At 34.0% G+C, this 17,563-nt stretch overlaps 1 protein-coding gene across 4 annotated transcripts in view; it reads left to right on the forward strand.

Annotated features, from left to right (window-relative positions):
- The window catches only part of PPP1R12A (protein phosphatase 1 regulatory subunit 12A), a 145,586-nt gene extending 129,063 nt beyond the window's left edge, over nt 1-16,523 (forward strand). For 3 of the 4 annotated variants that reach the window (XM_044915364.1, XM_021678643.2, XM_021678642.1), the window contains 6 exons: nt 505-521; nt 1,599-1,734; nt 3,847-3,951; nt 8,744-8,791; nt 11,434-11,484; nt 14,079-16,523. In XM_044915364.1, coding sequence (XP_044771299.1) covers nt 505-521; nt 1,599-1,734; nt 3,847-3,951; nt 8,744-8,791; nt 11,434-11,484; nt 14,079-14,165 — 444 coding nt within the window. In that variant the 3' untranslated portion in view covers nt 14,166-16,523. The remainder of the gene's footprint in view (nt 1-504; nt 522-1,598; nt 1,735-3,846; nt 3,952-8,743; nt 8,792-11,433; nt 11,485-14,078) is intronic. The other variant, XM_044915363.1, reaches the window with a different exon arrangement.
- Nucleotides 16,524-17,563: the final 1,040 nt, after the last annotated feature.

The following is a 17,563-nucleotide window of genomic DNA, read 5'->3' on the forward strand; positions in this document are numbered from 1 at the left end:
TCAGTTGGTTAAGCGACTGCCTTCGGCTCAGGTCATGATCCTGGAGTTCCGGGATCGAGTCCCGCATTGGGCTACCTGCTCAGCAGGGAGTCTGCTTCTCCCTCTCCCGCTCCCCCCTCTTGTGCTCTTTCTCTCTCTCACTCTCTCTCTCAAATAAATAAAATCTTTAAAAAATAAAATAAATAAATAAATAAAAAATATATAAATAAATAAATAAAATAAAAAATAAAAATATTGTATGGTGGCATTTGTAGGAATTCATAAAAGATGACCATAAATTGCCAAATGTAATTATATGGTTATTGTGCATGAAAAATGTATGATGACTCTATTCTAGAACTTCTTTCTAAGAACACTCACATTATTAAAGTTAAAATGTATATATAGTAAATAGATAAGTTACTTTAATAGTGTGAAAACTGTATAAATGTTAAATTTACTTCATCAATCAAGTTACTTTAATGAGAGTATAAAAATATAATATGCCTCTGTTTTTCTTTCTAGACGGATTCCATATCTAGGTATGTTTTACATTTTTACTAACTTTTTTCTTATTTTTATTCTGTGTTGCTTAGATATTTATAGATTTTGTAAGTTAGAATTATTTGAGTAATAAAAATCTGTAGATGTTTAGATGACCTAATAACTCTTACCAGCTTTCTTTGTCAAAGCCTTTACTTCTAGTTCAGTAGTCATAGTAAGTCACTATAAAAAAGAAAATTTTTGTTAAATCCTTACAACAGTGATAACTTTTTAAATTTTCCTAAGCTTCCTAAATTACTTCACTATTAACTATGTCATTATTAACAGCAGGGGCTGGTGAAACCCACCAGAAATTTATTTGATTAGGTATTCTGAATCTTCTCTCTGATCCCTGCTTTAGATAAAAACAATGAAGACACTAAAAATTGTCATCTATCTCAAAATTATTCACCTTTTAGAGAACCTCCACAGTGTCCTTAAGTCTAATCTCCATTGCATTTCTCTCACTCATAATAGTTAACTAAAACCTTGTAAAACTAAGAACAAATTTTTATGTACTGATGATTCTTTTGAATTGAAATGTAGAGACAATAGCATTTATCAGGAAAAGGTAACCTGAATTAATAATGAGATAATAAGAAAATTCTCATGTACAAATGAGATAGGTTCTTTCTGTTTAGGGCAGACCTATTATCTATCACTTTGGATAGAGGAGTTTATCAAATCTCAGATGTTACTAATTTTTAAACAATTACATGCCACTTAAAGGAAAACTGCTACCAATTAAACTATAATATACCATCAGTTATAAGCCATGTTCTGATTTCAGAGATTTTAAAATGTAGAAAAAGTATACAGTCTAAAATTGTTGAAATAATTTATCACGATGTGAAACCAGTTCTGACTTTTTAAATATATTGAATCTCTCCTCAAATAATAGAAATTAATAGTATTATAAATAACTTTCCATTTATTATCACAGATACAGATGATAATAGATGAAAGAGAATATTACCTACTATTTGGAATATCAAGTTAAAATGTACTAGGATGCATGTTAATGGGAGCTGTAAAAACCTATAATAAAGATTTTTACTTTAACTCATCTTTTAAAGATATGAAACCAGTTCCACATCAGCTGGTGATCGGTATGATTCCTTGCTGGGTCGCTCTGGATCATACAGTTACTTAGAAGAAAGAAAACCTTACAGTAGCAGGCTAGAAAAGGACGACTCAACGGACTTTAAAAAGGTACTTGGATTATTCAACTACATTTCATTAAAAATAATCTTTTGTGTTAATATATTTATGTTTGGATATTATTCCTAGAAACTCAGAATGAAATCAGTATCTTGAAATAACTTACTTTAATTTTCAGTTTGGGGCACTAAATGGTAGGGAGAATATAAATAGCTGTTTGGGGTTTTTTTGGGTTTTTTTAAAGATTTAATTTATTTGTCAGAGAGACAGCGAGAGAGGGAACACAAGCAGAGGGAGTGGGAGAGGGAGAAGCAGGCTTCCCGCCGAGCAAGGAGCCGGATGCGGGATTCAATCCCAGGATCCTGGAATCAGGACCCGAGCCGAAGGCAGACACTTAACCGACTAAGCCACCCAGGCGTCCCTAGTTTTTAAAGGGAAGAGACTTTATTTCACACTTAAGTGTCTCAGGCCAGTACTGTGATACTGTGATTGCGCTGAAAAGAGGCATGGGAGCCGGGGGGGGGGGGGGGGGAAGCAGGGGGGTGGTGTGTGCATGTACACTCAACCAAGCATGCACACACACTTTACCTATTTGTCAATAAGAGGCAGCCAGAGAACAGAGCTTTTCCTAGGAGAATATAGCTTTTCCTAGGTAACTAAAAAACTTGTGATAGTGTAAGTGCTATTATGTCTTAAGGATGGAAGTATTTAAGAAGTAAGTCCTGGAAACTCAACAGTCTAGGATTATGACTCTCGTAATTCTTAATATTATGAGCTTAGAATAAACCTGATGAAGTTTGTTGGGGAAAAAGAAGGCTTGTGATATTTGTACATGTTTCCCCAGGTAGTTGGCAGCTATTTGAATTTTCTTACAAGCCAGGTCAGCAAAAGAAGGAAGGTGGGGGGTCAGTTTACATTATGTATAAGATTGTCATTCATTCGGTAAAGAACTGAACACTGAACTGTCCTAAGTAGTGAGCTTCTACTCATAGGCAGTAGAGTTGGAGATAACTGTCCTTGTTCTTGTGGACATCTTCCATGTAGTAGCAGAGACCGACACGATCATACAGTCATATTAATGTATAATTTAAAACTTGAAACAATTATCTGAAGTAAAGAATGCATTTCATAAGAGTGTATAACAAAGGAAAGTGACAGGGTCTAAAGATAGATTTCCTAAAGAAGTGAAGCTTCAGAGGCGAATCATAGAAGGACGATTAGTTAACTGGCAAAATGGGAGAAAAAAGTTTTCTGGATGGAATGAGATATAAAGATGTAGACGTGGTGGCAGAAAGGCATGGGATGCATTGAAGTCATTAAATCTTCAGTATAGCTAGTAGGGCAGAAGGGATGGTCGTGTGAGGTTACACTTAGATGTAGAGGCCAGGGCCAGACTGTGCAGTGCTTCACAGGCTATCTTAAGGGTATCTTTGTACTGAGAACACTGGGAAGCTATTCGGGGTTTCTGATGTCCGGGCTAATGGAGTGGTTGGCATATGAAATTGAGATTGTCATTTTAGAAGAAGTTAGCTCTTGCTGCTATGTATAGGACAAATTGGAGGTCAGGAAAACAATTCTAATACTAGAATAGTCTAGATAAGAGATGATTTTAAACTTCTATACTCATAGTAGGAGAGATGGGGGAGAGAAAAGTAGTAGATTCAAATGTTATGAAAGTATTCAAGAAATAGCTCACTTTCCTTCAAATTTTAGTAAAAGCAGTACAATTATAATGATAAATACAACTGATGCTCCATGTCAGTGCCAGGAATTCAAGGGAGAATGATAGGCAGAAAAGCTCACAGACCCCAGATGAAGATCACAGTGGCTCCTCAGCTGTAGCTATAGTTACTCTGTGTAGTTCCTCTTTATCATATAACTGAAGATTTGTTAATGGAAATAGAAAAGTTAGATTTTTCAGTGAATTCTTAAATTTTAAATACTGGAACTAATGTGTTAAAGAGTTTACATGGGACAGATACCTGCATGACCAAAAATTTTTGCCTCGCAACCATAAGGCATTAAAATATTTTTAATGTATCCTTTAATGGCTCATATGTTACATTAATCTTTCTGTTTTAATATTGCAAGGTAATCAGTGGGAAATCTTAAAATATTAAGAGAGCAGAAAAGTAATTTGTTGTTCTACCCTAATTTTTATAGCTTTATGAACAGATTCTAGCTGAAAATGAAAAGCTGAAAGCACAGCTACATGATACAAATATGGAACTGACCGATCTTAAATTACAATTGGAAAAGGCCACCCAGGTTTGTACCTTTTTCTCTGTTACCCTGAAAGTAATGGTTTTGATTTATTCTGTCTAAAAATTAGATTGAAATATTCTCAGGTGTTTCTTTGAAACATAAGTTTGGTTACTGATAATAGCTTATTACTAAGAAGGAATCAAAATAATACATAACTTCCATTTACTTCTTTCTAGAATAAATTAAAAATATAGAAGTAAAACCTTATAATGGAAAGTTGAAGTATTTTTAAGCCAAAAATACCTATGTTGTGATACATAAAGGGCTTAAATGCTTATTTCCAGCATACCAAATGTAGCAAGGTATTAAAAGCATCTATACAGAATCTTCTTAAAGCCATTAAAAATTTTATAATTTATAATCATTTTTATTCATTATAAATATTTCCTGTTTGTTCCCAAAATTAATTTGATATACTAAAGCTAGAAGATAGCTTGTCATTAACTCTTTTTACTTACCTTCTATGCAACAGCCTACAGGAGACCGTTTTAGACAAGAAAATTGGGATAGCCAAACAAAATTCACAACCATATACATATGATCTAGGCTATGTATGATCTAGGAATTGTTTCCCAAGCTTTTTCCATGGAATACTAATTGTGGGAGATAGTAATAGGCACATTCCTTGCTCATTCTCCACCTGTCCCCCTTCAAAGAAAAGAGTTTTGTGACCCAAGTATTTCATGGGAAATAAACTATATTACATCTTGGAGATTTTACAGGATACTATTCAGGTGTTAAAAGGCTCTAAGCAGTCTTGTAATTTTTACGAAAACAAACTTGTTTAATTTTAACATGAGACTTTATAGTGTAAACACATTTCTGCAGTTCAGCTTTTGGAATGCAGTTTGAAATCACTCATCTAGAAATGACATCTCTGGTTCCATAAATGAGACCATACTTTCTTTGGCCATTCTTTTACATTCATCTTTTTTATAATCTTTTAATTCTCTATGTTGAACTTACACTTGTTACCAGGTCCCCTTTTTGTCGTTGTTAACCACTATTACATTGTGAAGCAGTTGTCTGTGCACAATGGAGGCTTTGTTAAAATTCCAGGGGTTAAAGCTAAAAAAAGAAGAAGATAGCAGGAGGGGAAGAATGGAGTGGGGGAAATCGGAGGGGGAGACGAACCATGAGAGACGATGGACTCTGAAAAACAAACTGAGGGTTCTAGAGGGGAGGGGAGTGGGAGGATGGGTTAGCCTGGTGATGGGTATTAAAGAGGGCACGTTCTGCATGGAGCACTGTGTATTATACGCAAACAATGAATCATGGAACACTACATCAAAAACTAATGATGTAATGTATGGTGATTAACAACAATAAAAAAATTTTTAAAAAAAGAAGGCTCTGCAGATTCCATCAGTTGATGAGGGTTTACTATAAAGATACACAGAGAAGTAAGTCAGAACAAGAACACGTTTCATAGTGAGGTGTCATAAAAACTTGGAACGTCATTCAAGTTACAACTTGCTGGGGTAACTTAGACTTCATGGTAAACTGGAAAGTCATCATTCTTTGGGTTGTATTAGTAGCTTCATGAGCCTCCTCACACAAAAATACCATCACTGGTTTTCTGAAAATAACTCTAGCTCGAGAGATTTGATCATAATGTTTTCTAAATAAAAATGTCCACTGCTTTAAAAAAAAAAAAAAAGTCCACTGCTTCCTACTGCTGTGTCCTGTCATTACGGTGAGTCAGCTAATCCATGTTTTTACTGCTTACTACCTTCTCTGTTTCTCTGTTCTTCTGCCTACCCTGTTGTCGTTTAATTCTTCCTAGATGTGTCTCATTCAAAGTCTGCAAGAGAGGGGATCTGATAGAATTAGCCAGTTATTATCAGCACGGAGCAGTCCTGTTAGTGACTATTTCATAGGACACTGGACAACCCAGAGCAAGTTGCCTTTGGGTCATGTACCAATTTCTGATCCTTTGGATTGTGGCCAGAAAAACAAGTTACTATTAACTGCCTTAGCAGACATTCTGAGTACCATGCCCAGTATACTGAATGAATAATGGGAAGGGTAATTCAGAGTATAAGATATTGGTAAATATTCAGAGTTAATATCTTAGTTGGAAAAACTATAAATGTTTTTAAAATTTAAGGGTACATGTAAAAGCAAAACTGATAAGCATTAAACTTTTTGTTCAATTTTAGAGTATTTATCCTGAGCATTTAAGTCTACCAAGAATCATTCCACCTGATTTTTATTTTCTTTTTGGGGCATTACTCCCGTAACTATTCATGGGTATACATAGTGGCGGCAGTTTGACAGTTGCATGGAGTTTTATCCAACTATCATCCTGTTAATAGTGTGTTTAATAATAATTGGCCAAGGGACTTAGAATTCTTTTTTTTTTTTTTAAGATTTTATTTATTTGACAGAGAGAGACGCAGAGGGAGTGGGAGAGGGAGAAGCAGACTTCCCACTGAGTAGGGAGCCTGATGTGGGGCTTGATCCCAGGATCCTGGGATCATGACCTGAGCCGAAGGCAGACGGTTAACAACTGAGCCACCCAGGTGCCCTGTGACTCTAGAATCCCTGAATCCTGCCTTCATCCAGCCACCCTCCTTCCTGTATGTAGTCTCCAATGGAGGGAAATAGGCTGATTTACCAGAAACCAGTTTGATGAATAATATTTTGTCAAATGTCAATTCACTAGATTCACTAATAATGATTTTAGCAGCTTTAACTAGAACATTAACCAAAAATATTAACTCAACTTGATTTTTTAACCTAAGAAATGAGCAGATGAATCATAAAATTGCTAAAATGTTCCTATATGAAGAAAAATCCTCAAAAAATGCTAATTTTCCATCTAAAATTTTATTGACTTATATGTAATGGCATTGTTTCAGCTGTTTCTGAATTCTTTTCGGTGCTTTTGAATGTCATTTTTAAATTTTTCAGTCTTTCTTTTTTCCCCCCAAGTAATCTCTATACCCAGCATGGGGCTCAAACTCATGACCCTGAGATCAAGAGTCCCGTGCTGTTCTGATGGAGCCATCAAGGCACCCCTACATTTTTCAGTCTTTATTTAAAGCGGTTTTAGGATTCATTTGCACATCTTCAAGAGGCATATTAGCCTTTGTTCTGCATTTTTAGCAGTTAAATATAAATTTAAATTTAAAAACATCAAAAAGAAATCAGAATTAGCTGGAAAGTCTCATCATACTTGAAATTCTGAATTTGATTTCTAACAATAAGTAATTAAAATACGCCGACTTTTATTTTTCCAGAAAGAGTTAGCACAAAAGCATAAAACCATTTAAAACAACAGAGAAAAGGAAGGACACCTGGCCATGATTAGATCTTTACATTTCATATACCATAACCATAAAAAAGAAATTGTGAAAAGAAGATCAAAAAGTAACTTAGGTTACAGGCCTTGATGAGACTAAAGTATGAATGCTGAAATGGTTGGCAGAACAGAAAATTACATAAAGAAACGTTTAGGGCGCCTGACTGGCTCAGTCAGTAGAGCACAACTATTGTTCTTGGGGTTGTAGGTTCGAGCTCCATGTTGGGTGTAGAGATTACTTAAAAATAAAATTTAAAAAGAAAAAAAAGAGAAACAATTAATGAAATATATTTGTAAGTATATTTTGTGGTTAATAGTCATAAAAGAGCATTCTTGTTAAAGTTGTGAAAAAACATTTTTGGTAAATTGGTAAAATAGATTATTCAGCAAATTCACTTTTGAGAAATGAGTCATTTGATGGTTTTTATAGCAAACTGACCAGGAATCCCGAGGAAGATACATGTACAGAAGTTAGTGTAAGAACTGGGATACCACTTGTTTTTTGTTTTTAAGATTTTGTTTATTTACTGGAGAGGGAGAAAGAGAGAGTGTGTATAAGTGGGAGGAAGAGCAGAGAGAGAAGACTCCCTGCTGAGCAAGGAGCCCAACTCAGGGCTGGATCCCAGGACCCTGAGATCATGACCTGAGCAAAAGTCAGACACTCAACCAACTGAGCTACCCAGGCACACCTAGGAGACCCCTTGTTTTTAACTGGGCCTTTACTCAGGATCCACATGCAGAGCCCTCAGGTATTAGTTATAACATGTGGCTTAAAACCACAAGGGTCCTTTGCATCTCCCAAATCTCAGGATTTTGTCAACTTTGAGTTGATAGCATGGTATAGGAAGCAGGAAAAATGAGAGCCCTCAGCTCACCAGGAGAAGAAAAGCTATATAGCTAGGATTTCTTATAAGTGACAGGAGGTGTGAACTTTCTTACCAATTTTGGAGCATGGATGATTGGAAAAGAAAACTCTAGATAGAGAGTGAGCAATACGAAGCTGTGAGAGACAACAGAATTTAGGCCAGTTTACTGGCTTGGCTGCATGGGTACTCACTCATCCTAGTCCCAACTACCTTTCAGTCAAGGTCCTAGAATCTGGCCATTCAGATTAGCCACTCCTCCTAGTGGTGTGTGAGAGAGAGCTTGAGCATCGGAGAGGAAACTCTAGGGTGTTTTTGGTTTTGTTCCACAGTACTCACCCATCCTTAGCCCACACTATACTGTGTAAAGACCTGAGGAAAAGTGATGGGTAGACCATGAGAGCTGTGGAAACCATTCTATTTCTAAGTATTCCTTTAACTCTAAATTTATATTGTTTTAATACAAAATTGTTTTCTCTTTTCTTTATTTATGCCTGTGTATTACTCCAACTGAATGTTGTGATTTATTTGAACACCACTAGAGGAGTTACTATGGTCCTCCTTCACCCCCCCCCCACCTTTTATTGCACTTAATATCCCTTTTATATTTCTTACTTTGTTACAGAGACAAGAAAGGTTTGCTGATAGGTCGCTATTAGAAATGGAAAAAAGGGTAAGTATCCATTTTATTAATTAATCATTTTCCCCCTTTATTGTTTTACATAAGCAATAGTAGGTTTTTTTTTTTTCTTTTAGTTTTATTTTTATGAATGGTAGTTTTTGTTAGTGTAGATTAATACTGATTTAATCATGAATGTTTTCTGGCTTAGCTTCTTTATACAGTTCTGTGGGATCTCTCTAGATGTGAAATTACCTTACCTCTCTAGATATTAAGACTTAATTTACCATGTTACTCTTTTAACAGATTAAAAAAATCTTTGCCTTGATTCTGAAATGTACACATTGTGGTAGTGAATCTGATGTTTTTGAAATGCCATTTATCTCTGGTTTTCTGTGGTGGTATACTTAAAACATTTTGATCATGTATACATTTAGTTTAATTCTTTGGAAAATTTAAATCCATTCTTAAAGTTTGTAAAGATTCTAAGAACATCAAATTCTCAAATTTCTTTTAAAGTTAATGATACTTTAATTTTGAATTTAAATACTTAACATTTTTAATTAGTATATATATATTTTTTTAAGATTTTTATTTATTTATTGAGAGAGAGAGAGAGAATGATAGAGAGAGAGCATGAGAGGGAGGAGGGTCAGAGGGAGAAGCAGACTCCCTGCCGAGCAGGGAGCCCGATGCAGGACTCGATCCTGGGACTCCAGGATCATGACCTGAGCTGAAGGCAGTCGCTTAACCAACTGAGCCACCCAGGCGACCCTAAATAGTATATTTTAAACAAAAATTTGATTACTAGAGAAGCCTTTTGCCCTTTTATGTCTTTCTATAATTTTTTATTTGGCAATGATATATTCACTTGTATTTCTCCATTTATTACTGTTATTGCTCAGAGGTCTGGCAGTGGCCATAGGAAGAACTCTGCAAGTTTAGTCTGAGCAGTTGAGAATGTATCAATGATCAAAAGTTAAAGGAAAAGAGTGTCTGTTAGTCCAAGTGAGCAGTGGCTAGACCTGCAAGGTCTTAGCTGGAGGAGAAAGCACATCCTGGGTAGCTAGGTCAAAGAATAAATAATCAGGAGCAGTTAATAAAACATTTTCTTCCATCCCATTACAAAAATAGCCAATTTACCTTTTTTACGGAAAAAAAAAAAGAGAGAGAGTGTCCTTTTTTATCTAGGCTTGTGCACACATAGTACACATGTTCATACTCTGACATTCTCACCTGACCTCCTTTGTCTGCCTATCAAATGCAAATAAATTACAAAGTAGCTAATTTACTTTCAATTTAACAGATACTAGTAATCATAGTATTGATAATAACTGCTAACATTTATTCAGTACTATAATGTACCAGGCAGGCACTGGGCTAAGCATTTTACATGTATTTTCTCTTAACCGTATTTTCTGATGTTGGTAAGTTTGTCAAACAGAAGAAATTGCCGACAACTTTATAGATGCTGCTTTGGTGACAAGACAGTTTGGTAGAGTGTTCTTGTCTTGCTTTATCAGAAAGTAGTTAAAATCTTGAAGGTACCTAACAAAATTGAGGATGATGAGGGCAGTAGGAAATACACTGTTTATGAGATTTCACCAAGTTATGAGGATCAAATATGACACTATATATCCTAGTGTTTTGGGAAGTGCAGTGGTTTTTATGAATTAGTCATGGCTGTATTATTAACTAGGAGAAAGTTCTGTTCATAGAAGATAACATTTTTGTCTATATAATAGTGTTTAAACAAGCTATTAATAGAATAACACGGTACTTAAAAGACTATGAGTAGGATTCCATCTACTTTTTACATCACATAATCTAAAAACATTAACATTTACAATAAATGTACTGCTTTACTAAATATCAACATTAATTATTAATCTGGGAAAGAATGTCTTGGAAATTCATAGTGATTAAACTAAATTTAAATGGTTTGTATCTGAAAGGTGACCGGCAAGAGTCAGTATCTTCTGGGCGGTATGACCTAACAACCAAAGTTTTACAGCACATTAATTACCGCTGCTTGCTTTTTGCGTAACACCTTAGAATGCTGATTATTTATAAGGGAGAATAAACTGTACACTGCAGTAATGTATGTTGCCTTTGCCTGTCACTCTTCAAAAGGAGGTACTTTAAAATACGTGCTGCAGTTGCTTCTTCGTTAGATTCACTGCATTAATGCTGCACACAGTATCAACCTAAATACAAAGCTGTAAAGTCAGTTGTATAAATGTTGGCTAGCAAACATTATAGGTGGAGGAGATGAACTTCTCTTCGATCCTTTTGAAATTTAGGCATGTTTGCTGCTTGCGTTTCTGCTTCTGTCACTGTAGAATAATTGCATCTATGTGTGTTTTTTTTTTCTTTTCTATATAATCCTCAGTCTTGAATATTGGTTTATTCCTCAGTTTTATGTGAACTAAAAAAATAGTTTGAACATGTTATGTAGTATCTTACTAGAAAGTCAAAGCTTTGAAGAAAGAGCTTATAGAAATTAATAAAAATCATAATCTTCATATTTACTTCTCAAAATTTAGAAAGCTCTTTACACATCACTGGCATCACATCTTTTTCCACACTGCTCCTGATTTGATTTTTGACTGTAAAGTATCACTCTATCACAGTTTAGAAGAAAATTAAGAATATAATAATTACGTGATTAATATTGGTACCTTAAATTGATCTAGGAACGAAGAGCTCTAGAAAGAAGAATATCTGAAATGGAAGAAGAGCTCAAAGTAAGTAAACCATGCTTCTACTTATGAGAGATAGTGCTGTTAATCAACTGAAGCGTTACAGTACTCTTATAGATAACTATGTTCATGTTAATTGTTCTCAATACTGATTATGTAATTTGTGAGTTATCTATATCTTGTGCTTCTCTTTCTTCCTAAATCCAGGTTTTATGTGAGCTAGGAGATCATTTACAATTCAAATCATTTTGTTGATTAGTTTTTTTGGCTTTTTTGATGTTCAGGTATAGAAAAAATCAGACAGTATAATAACCATAAGATTTGGGATTTATTATTTATTCTTCACATTTCACATACTCTGTTTCTTGGAGAGTAAATGGTGGCGGGGGTAGCAATACAAAAATATTTTCCTTTGAAAATAAAGGACAGTACAGTAGTGGACGAGCAGAGCTATGTTTTATTGAACTCTGAATTACCTGTAGAAGTATCTATTTGTTTTGAATGTTGGAAGGAACCCTCTTTGCTAGGGGGAAAAAATAGCATAGTTAATGGATTACCTTTTATTGTATTATCCTGCATAAAATATGTTTATCACATTATGAATTAATGAACTGATACATAGGAAAATGTGCCCATAAAATTAGAATTTCAAGATTTAATTATTACTGAATTTGGTTCCTTATTAAAACATTTTTGAATGGCTTTGGAGACAAAGTTTTTGGATTTTGTTATGTATTTTGTTTGATATGGAATTTTAGGACTACACTATTTACCTTTGCAAATTTCATGGAATGAATATCCTTATAGTCAAGACTCTTAATTTTTTTCTTCTTATATTCGTTATCTGTGATTCTTTGTGTTTTTATTGTACTCTTTTCGATTTTCTTATTTTTTTATATTTTATTTCTTTATGTTCTAATTCCTGCAGAACCTGCACCAAATAAAGCAAATTCAAACTCTGAGAGAGTTAAATGAGCGACTGCTGACTGAGAATAGGGCCTTGACAAGAGTGGTAGCCAAGCGCTCAGGGTTCTGTAGGCACCTGCAGTCTGTGAACCTATAATTTATAGTTTCATCATTTCTTCTTGGTAGAGCCAGGCAGGTGTTTTTGTATTAGTAAGCGTGTCTTAAGCTCACTTGTACAAATTAATGCCATTGTGTCTGAAGCTTATCATATAACTGTTAATTATGCATGGCTTCTCAGAATGTTAGAAAGTGTCACTAATTGTATATTCTGGCTGATAAACTACAATAAATTTAGGAAATGATTTAGGGATTTAAAGACTTGTCTGCACCTTTGCAAAGCTTGTGCACATTTTTGGCTCTACAAATATTTTAGGGATTAAATATTTAAATACAATTTTAAAATTCTTTGCTAGAAAGAAAATGGAACATAAGCAGTATAAAATATTTTACATATAATTAATATGTTGAAGCTGAAGATTAAGCATGCTTTATCTATTTTTCAAAATAATACCATTTTCAATCAGAACCACTTTAGTTAATACAGTTCTTTATAGTACTATAAGTAATATAGTACTTTAGTAAATAGTTCTTTATTACAGAGGTATCCTAATACATAAACTTAAGATTACTGTATTTTATATCCATACATTGTGAACACAAGAATTGATTGGTTCCACATAAAGTTACACTCTTCATAAAGCTTTTGCTTTATGTAATTTTGCCAAGTAGAAGTTTTACTTTTATCTAATTTTACAACCTAGTACATTTTGATAGCTGAGAAACGATATTGGAAAGATATTTTAAGTATCTTGGAAAGCATGTTTTAACATCCAAAATATAAGCTCTCCCACTTCCTAGCAAACAAATCTGGCAGAGCACATCTGATTTAATTCATTCTTGGAAAATGCAGTTTACTGATAACATTTCTACCCCCTCCTTCAGTTTGTCTGTAAAACAAAAAATAGATTTGCTTTGAGGATGTGAGGGTGTGTTTTTCTGTTTGCTCCAAATACTGGTGATTTTTTCAGTGCTTAGATATTTTCATAAACACAGACTGACTACTTTGGCTTATAAATTATTTTATACTGTTCTAATAATAGTAATAATTATTATAATTTAATGAGCCACCTATCTTGGATCATACATTGTACTACATGCTTAAACTTGGTACTACAGATGAATCCTTTAAGGAATTTTAATAATTTAGAACAAGTCTAACTTCCTCAAAACTTTGCTAAATAGGCTGGTTTCCTTGTGGAGTAATAGTAAGTACTATGGTTTGAGGTCTGATGTAAATAAAGTAAAAGGCCTCGGTTTAGGTGCTGACAGGAAGTCTTAAAGGAACTCCCTTTGAGAGCCCATCCTAACAAAAACAGGCTTCATTTTTTTGGCTGCTCTAATATGGTGTGCTTGTGAGTCATAAATAGCAAGTGATTTAGTACATTCCAGTTGATAACTTTGGGAGAATAAACTTTTAATTCCATCGTTTATTAAACTAATTAGCTTCACAAATCAAGTTTTTTCTTTCTTTCATATACGTTTTAGCCACTAGAAATTTATATAACTGACAAAGCTTGTTCATGTGTCTTGTGGTGAAAACATAAAATTTATTAAGAGTAACATTGTATCTTCTTATTAAAGTAAAACTTTTTTCTTTTATTTTTCCCCCACAGATGTTACCAGACCTAAAAGCAGACAACCAGAGGCTAAAGGATGAAAATGGGGCCTTGATTAGAGTTATAAGCAAACTTTCCAAATAAAAAGCAGCAAATAATGGAATTGCACATATTAGCAACCCAGTGGACCATAACTGACAGTCACTGGAAGCCTGGGAAGAATCCTTGGAGACTGTCATTTTTGGATATCCTGCCAAATGCCCTCTTATCTAGGAATTTTGTTTTGTTTAATTTTCTGGTTTTGTTTTTTTTTTTTTTCTTGTATCAAGACCATTGTTTCATGTTAATGCAGCTGCTGAGAAGATTTTTTTTTTAATGACTGAGAAAACTTGTTTACAGCTCCAGCATATAAGGAAAGTGTTCAAGGCCAGATATGCCTCAGATACTTAACCAGTAAGCCTTAGTTGTACATAAATACTTTTGTGTCAACAAAAACTTTCAGCTCTCACAGAAGACAGTTATTCAACATTTTTTGATGTGCCACAGTTTCCAGTTTTTCGATATTTAATTTTTTGCTTTACATCTAAGTTTGGGTTTGTATTTTTTTCCTTCTAACTCTTCATGTGGCAGACTCTTCTATGTTTTCACAGCTTTCTCATTTACAGAAAAGAACACTTGTTCTTCTGATATCATTGTTATGTATTAGGCTAATGCTGTGTTGTCTTCCACCTGGAACTGAATTGCTTGGTGGAACATTTGCTTTCACTGTTTGTGCAATATGCATTTATTTCTTATATGAATGCTTTAAAGTCAATTGAGATTAGGTTCTTTTAAGTCCTATTTTCTGCCTTCATTGGTCACTTTTTTGTTTTTGTTTGTTTTTTATTATTGTAGTATAAGATGTTAGATTCTGTAATCTTCACGTTCATTTTAGCAGGTACTGAGTGATGCTGTATATATAAATAAATGTATTGTTTTGATTTTTAGACCACCACATGGTATGCTTGACTATTTCCTTATTTCAAATGTCTGTTAATGCAAAGTAGGCTACTCCATAATAGTGTTAAAACAAAATTTGCTAACAATGTGATATAAAGACTTTAAAAGTAACACATTATATGGAGCCCTATCTTTACAAAAGTTTTCTACTGTAAAGTGCTTTTACTTTTATTTCCAGTTTTCATTTGATAGTATTCAGCCACAATTAAAGTTGCATAAGATAATTGCTTCACATTTCACATACCTATATTTATCTGAGTGCTGTCTAAAACTGTTGTGCTAGCCAAAGTAATGCTATGAAATCATTTGCAGACTTAACCCGTGAGTTAATGTAAAATGCACTGTTATTGCCATGTGAAGAGGCATTGACTTTGATACCACCATCATGTTCAGACCATTTTATACATTTCAGTGGCCTTTTTAAAAAAAGAAAAGGAAAAAAAAAAGCAAAATCAAGTACATAGTGAAGATGGCTTTTATTTGGACAAATAGCTTTTATATTTTCATCAAACCATGCAAAAAAATACTACATATTTCTGGCACATAACTGTCTCCTTAACCACTGAACAGTTCAGCCATTTGAATAAATTGTACATCATAAAGCTTATAGTAGCTAATTGTATTATTGATTGTATTGTATACTATATTAAATGTGAATTTGTACCCCTTCATTTTAAAAGGTCATTGTGTTCTACTGCCTATTTTAGATTACTTTGGGGCTGGGAAAGGGTGTTTTGGTAAGCAGGATTTTAAGTCCTCTCTCTCTTGATTGGTTTTATGAAGATATAAGGTTATGCTCTTACTACCAAGCTCAGGATTCTTGATTTTTAAAGGTACAAGGATAGTTATGGGAATTTTATTTTTGGTTATATTTGAACTGTATGAATGGTGGGTCTGAATATAGAGAATTTCCATGGTCTTATGTGGACGTAAAATATACAGATAATTGATCAGTTTGAGTGACCGCAACACGTTCTGGTTGCACAACAGTTAGGCATGCTAAGGATTATATTTGTGAAGTTTGGATGCCTGTGAAGAATGATTAAATACATGTTTCTAATATTTTAGTGTTTTGTATTTAGGTTATTTATTCTTTGTATCTAAAACTGAACAGCTACTGTGCTATTATATTGGTTTTATTGGTAGTATTGAGCAGACCTTGTTTCTGCATGAAACTAGTTGCAAAACCCACTATTTTGGAAATAAAAATGTATTTTGACATATACAAATAAAATGAATAAAACTATTTTAAATGTGTGACCTTTTACTGAAGACATTTAAATTTTGTTCTGAGATATTTAAATTCTGCATGGGTATTTTTTCACTAATTGCTTTACTTGGATTCCAATTTGAATAATTTCTGAAATTGTAATATTGTGATAATTTGCACAACATTGTACATGCACATCTGTAAATGCAATCTTAATTGCCATATTTATGCAATCTGTGTACCAATTTGGACAAATGTTTATATATTTTACATAAAGCTGTCTGTATGCAGAATCTGAGAACTAGTTTTTTTATGATAATAAGTGGGTAAAAAATAATAACAGTGAGTCTCAAGATAGTAGCTTTGTAGCACAAGATTTCATTTACATAAACATTTTGTGGTTTCTAAATTAAACCTGTGCTTTTTTCCTAGCTGCAAACATGGGTTTGGGAATACATACAAAGATAATATTCCATTGAAATGTAAAATATTAGATCATTCTTCAACCTAGGTTTGTCCAAAGTTCAACCCCCCCATCTACTTACACATCTGTAACTATATAACTCTCATAGGAGGCACTTTCAGTTTGGGAACTTTGGTAGAGGACTTGTAGTAAGCCTATGTTTAAATACAACAAGAATTGAATTCTAGTTCCAGTACTTTACCCTGTGCAAGCTCACAGAATGAAAGATACTACTGTTGTTTGTCCTACATAAAATAAGTTCACATGCCAATACTTCAAAGCCAAATGAAAAGCAGCTGTTAAGCTGCTTTTGTTCTGTTGAGACTATTCATATAAAAAGTAGATACTCACCAAACCATTAGGCTACTTTGCTCTTTTGCTTAAAGGTTTATTATCACTTAGTCTTCCCTTGCGAATCTGAAACAGTCACGAGTCTGAATGTCCACATTCACTGAGTCTGTTGTCGTAAGAAGCAGATAATCCAGAAGGCCAAATTCTCCCTAGACTAGGACCATGTATTTCCCATAGGACATAATAGCCCTGTAGTTTGTTCTTCACTTTGTCATGATAAGCAGAATACAGAACAGACCCCATTAACAATTATTAACTATCCATCAGTGAAAACCTTTGGCTGCAAAGATGAAGGCTGACTGATGAGCAATCTTTTCTCTGATGTCCATGTTGTATACTGTATGTGAGTGATCTCTGTGTGTGAGTGTGCATGTGCATGTACAACAGGTGTACAGTCCAAAAAGGATTGGGTATAGAATGAAATTGCTTTTCCTATTTATCACATATCTCTAACTAAATACATTTCTTGACTTTCATTTTGGAAAGGTTCTCTGGGGTTAAGTGCTCTGTAAACAACAG

This window comes from Neomonachus schauinslandi, chromosome 5 (assembly GCF_002201575.2).
Source record: "Neomonachus schauinslandi chromosome 5, ASM220157v2, whole genome shotgun sequence".
Taxonomy (NCBI): domain Eukaryota; kingdom Metazoa; phylum Chordata; class Mammalia; order Carnivora; family Phocidae; genus Neomonachus; species Neomonachus schauinslandi.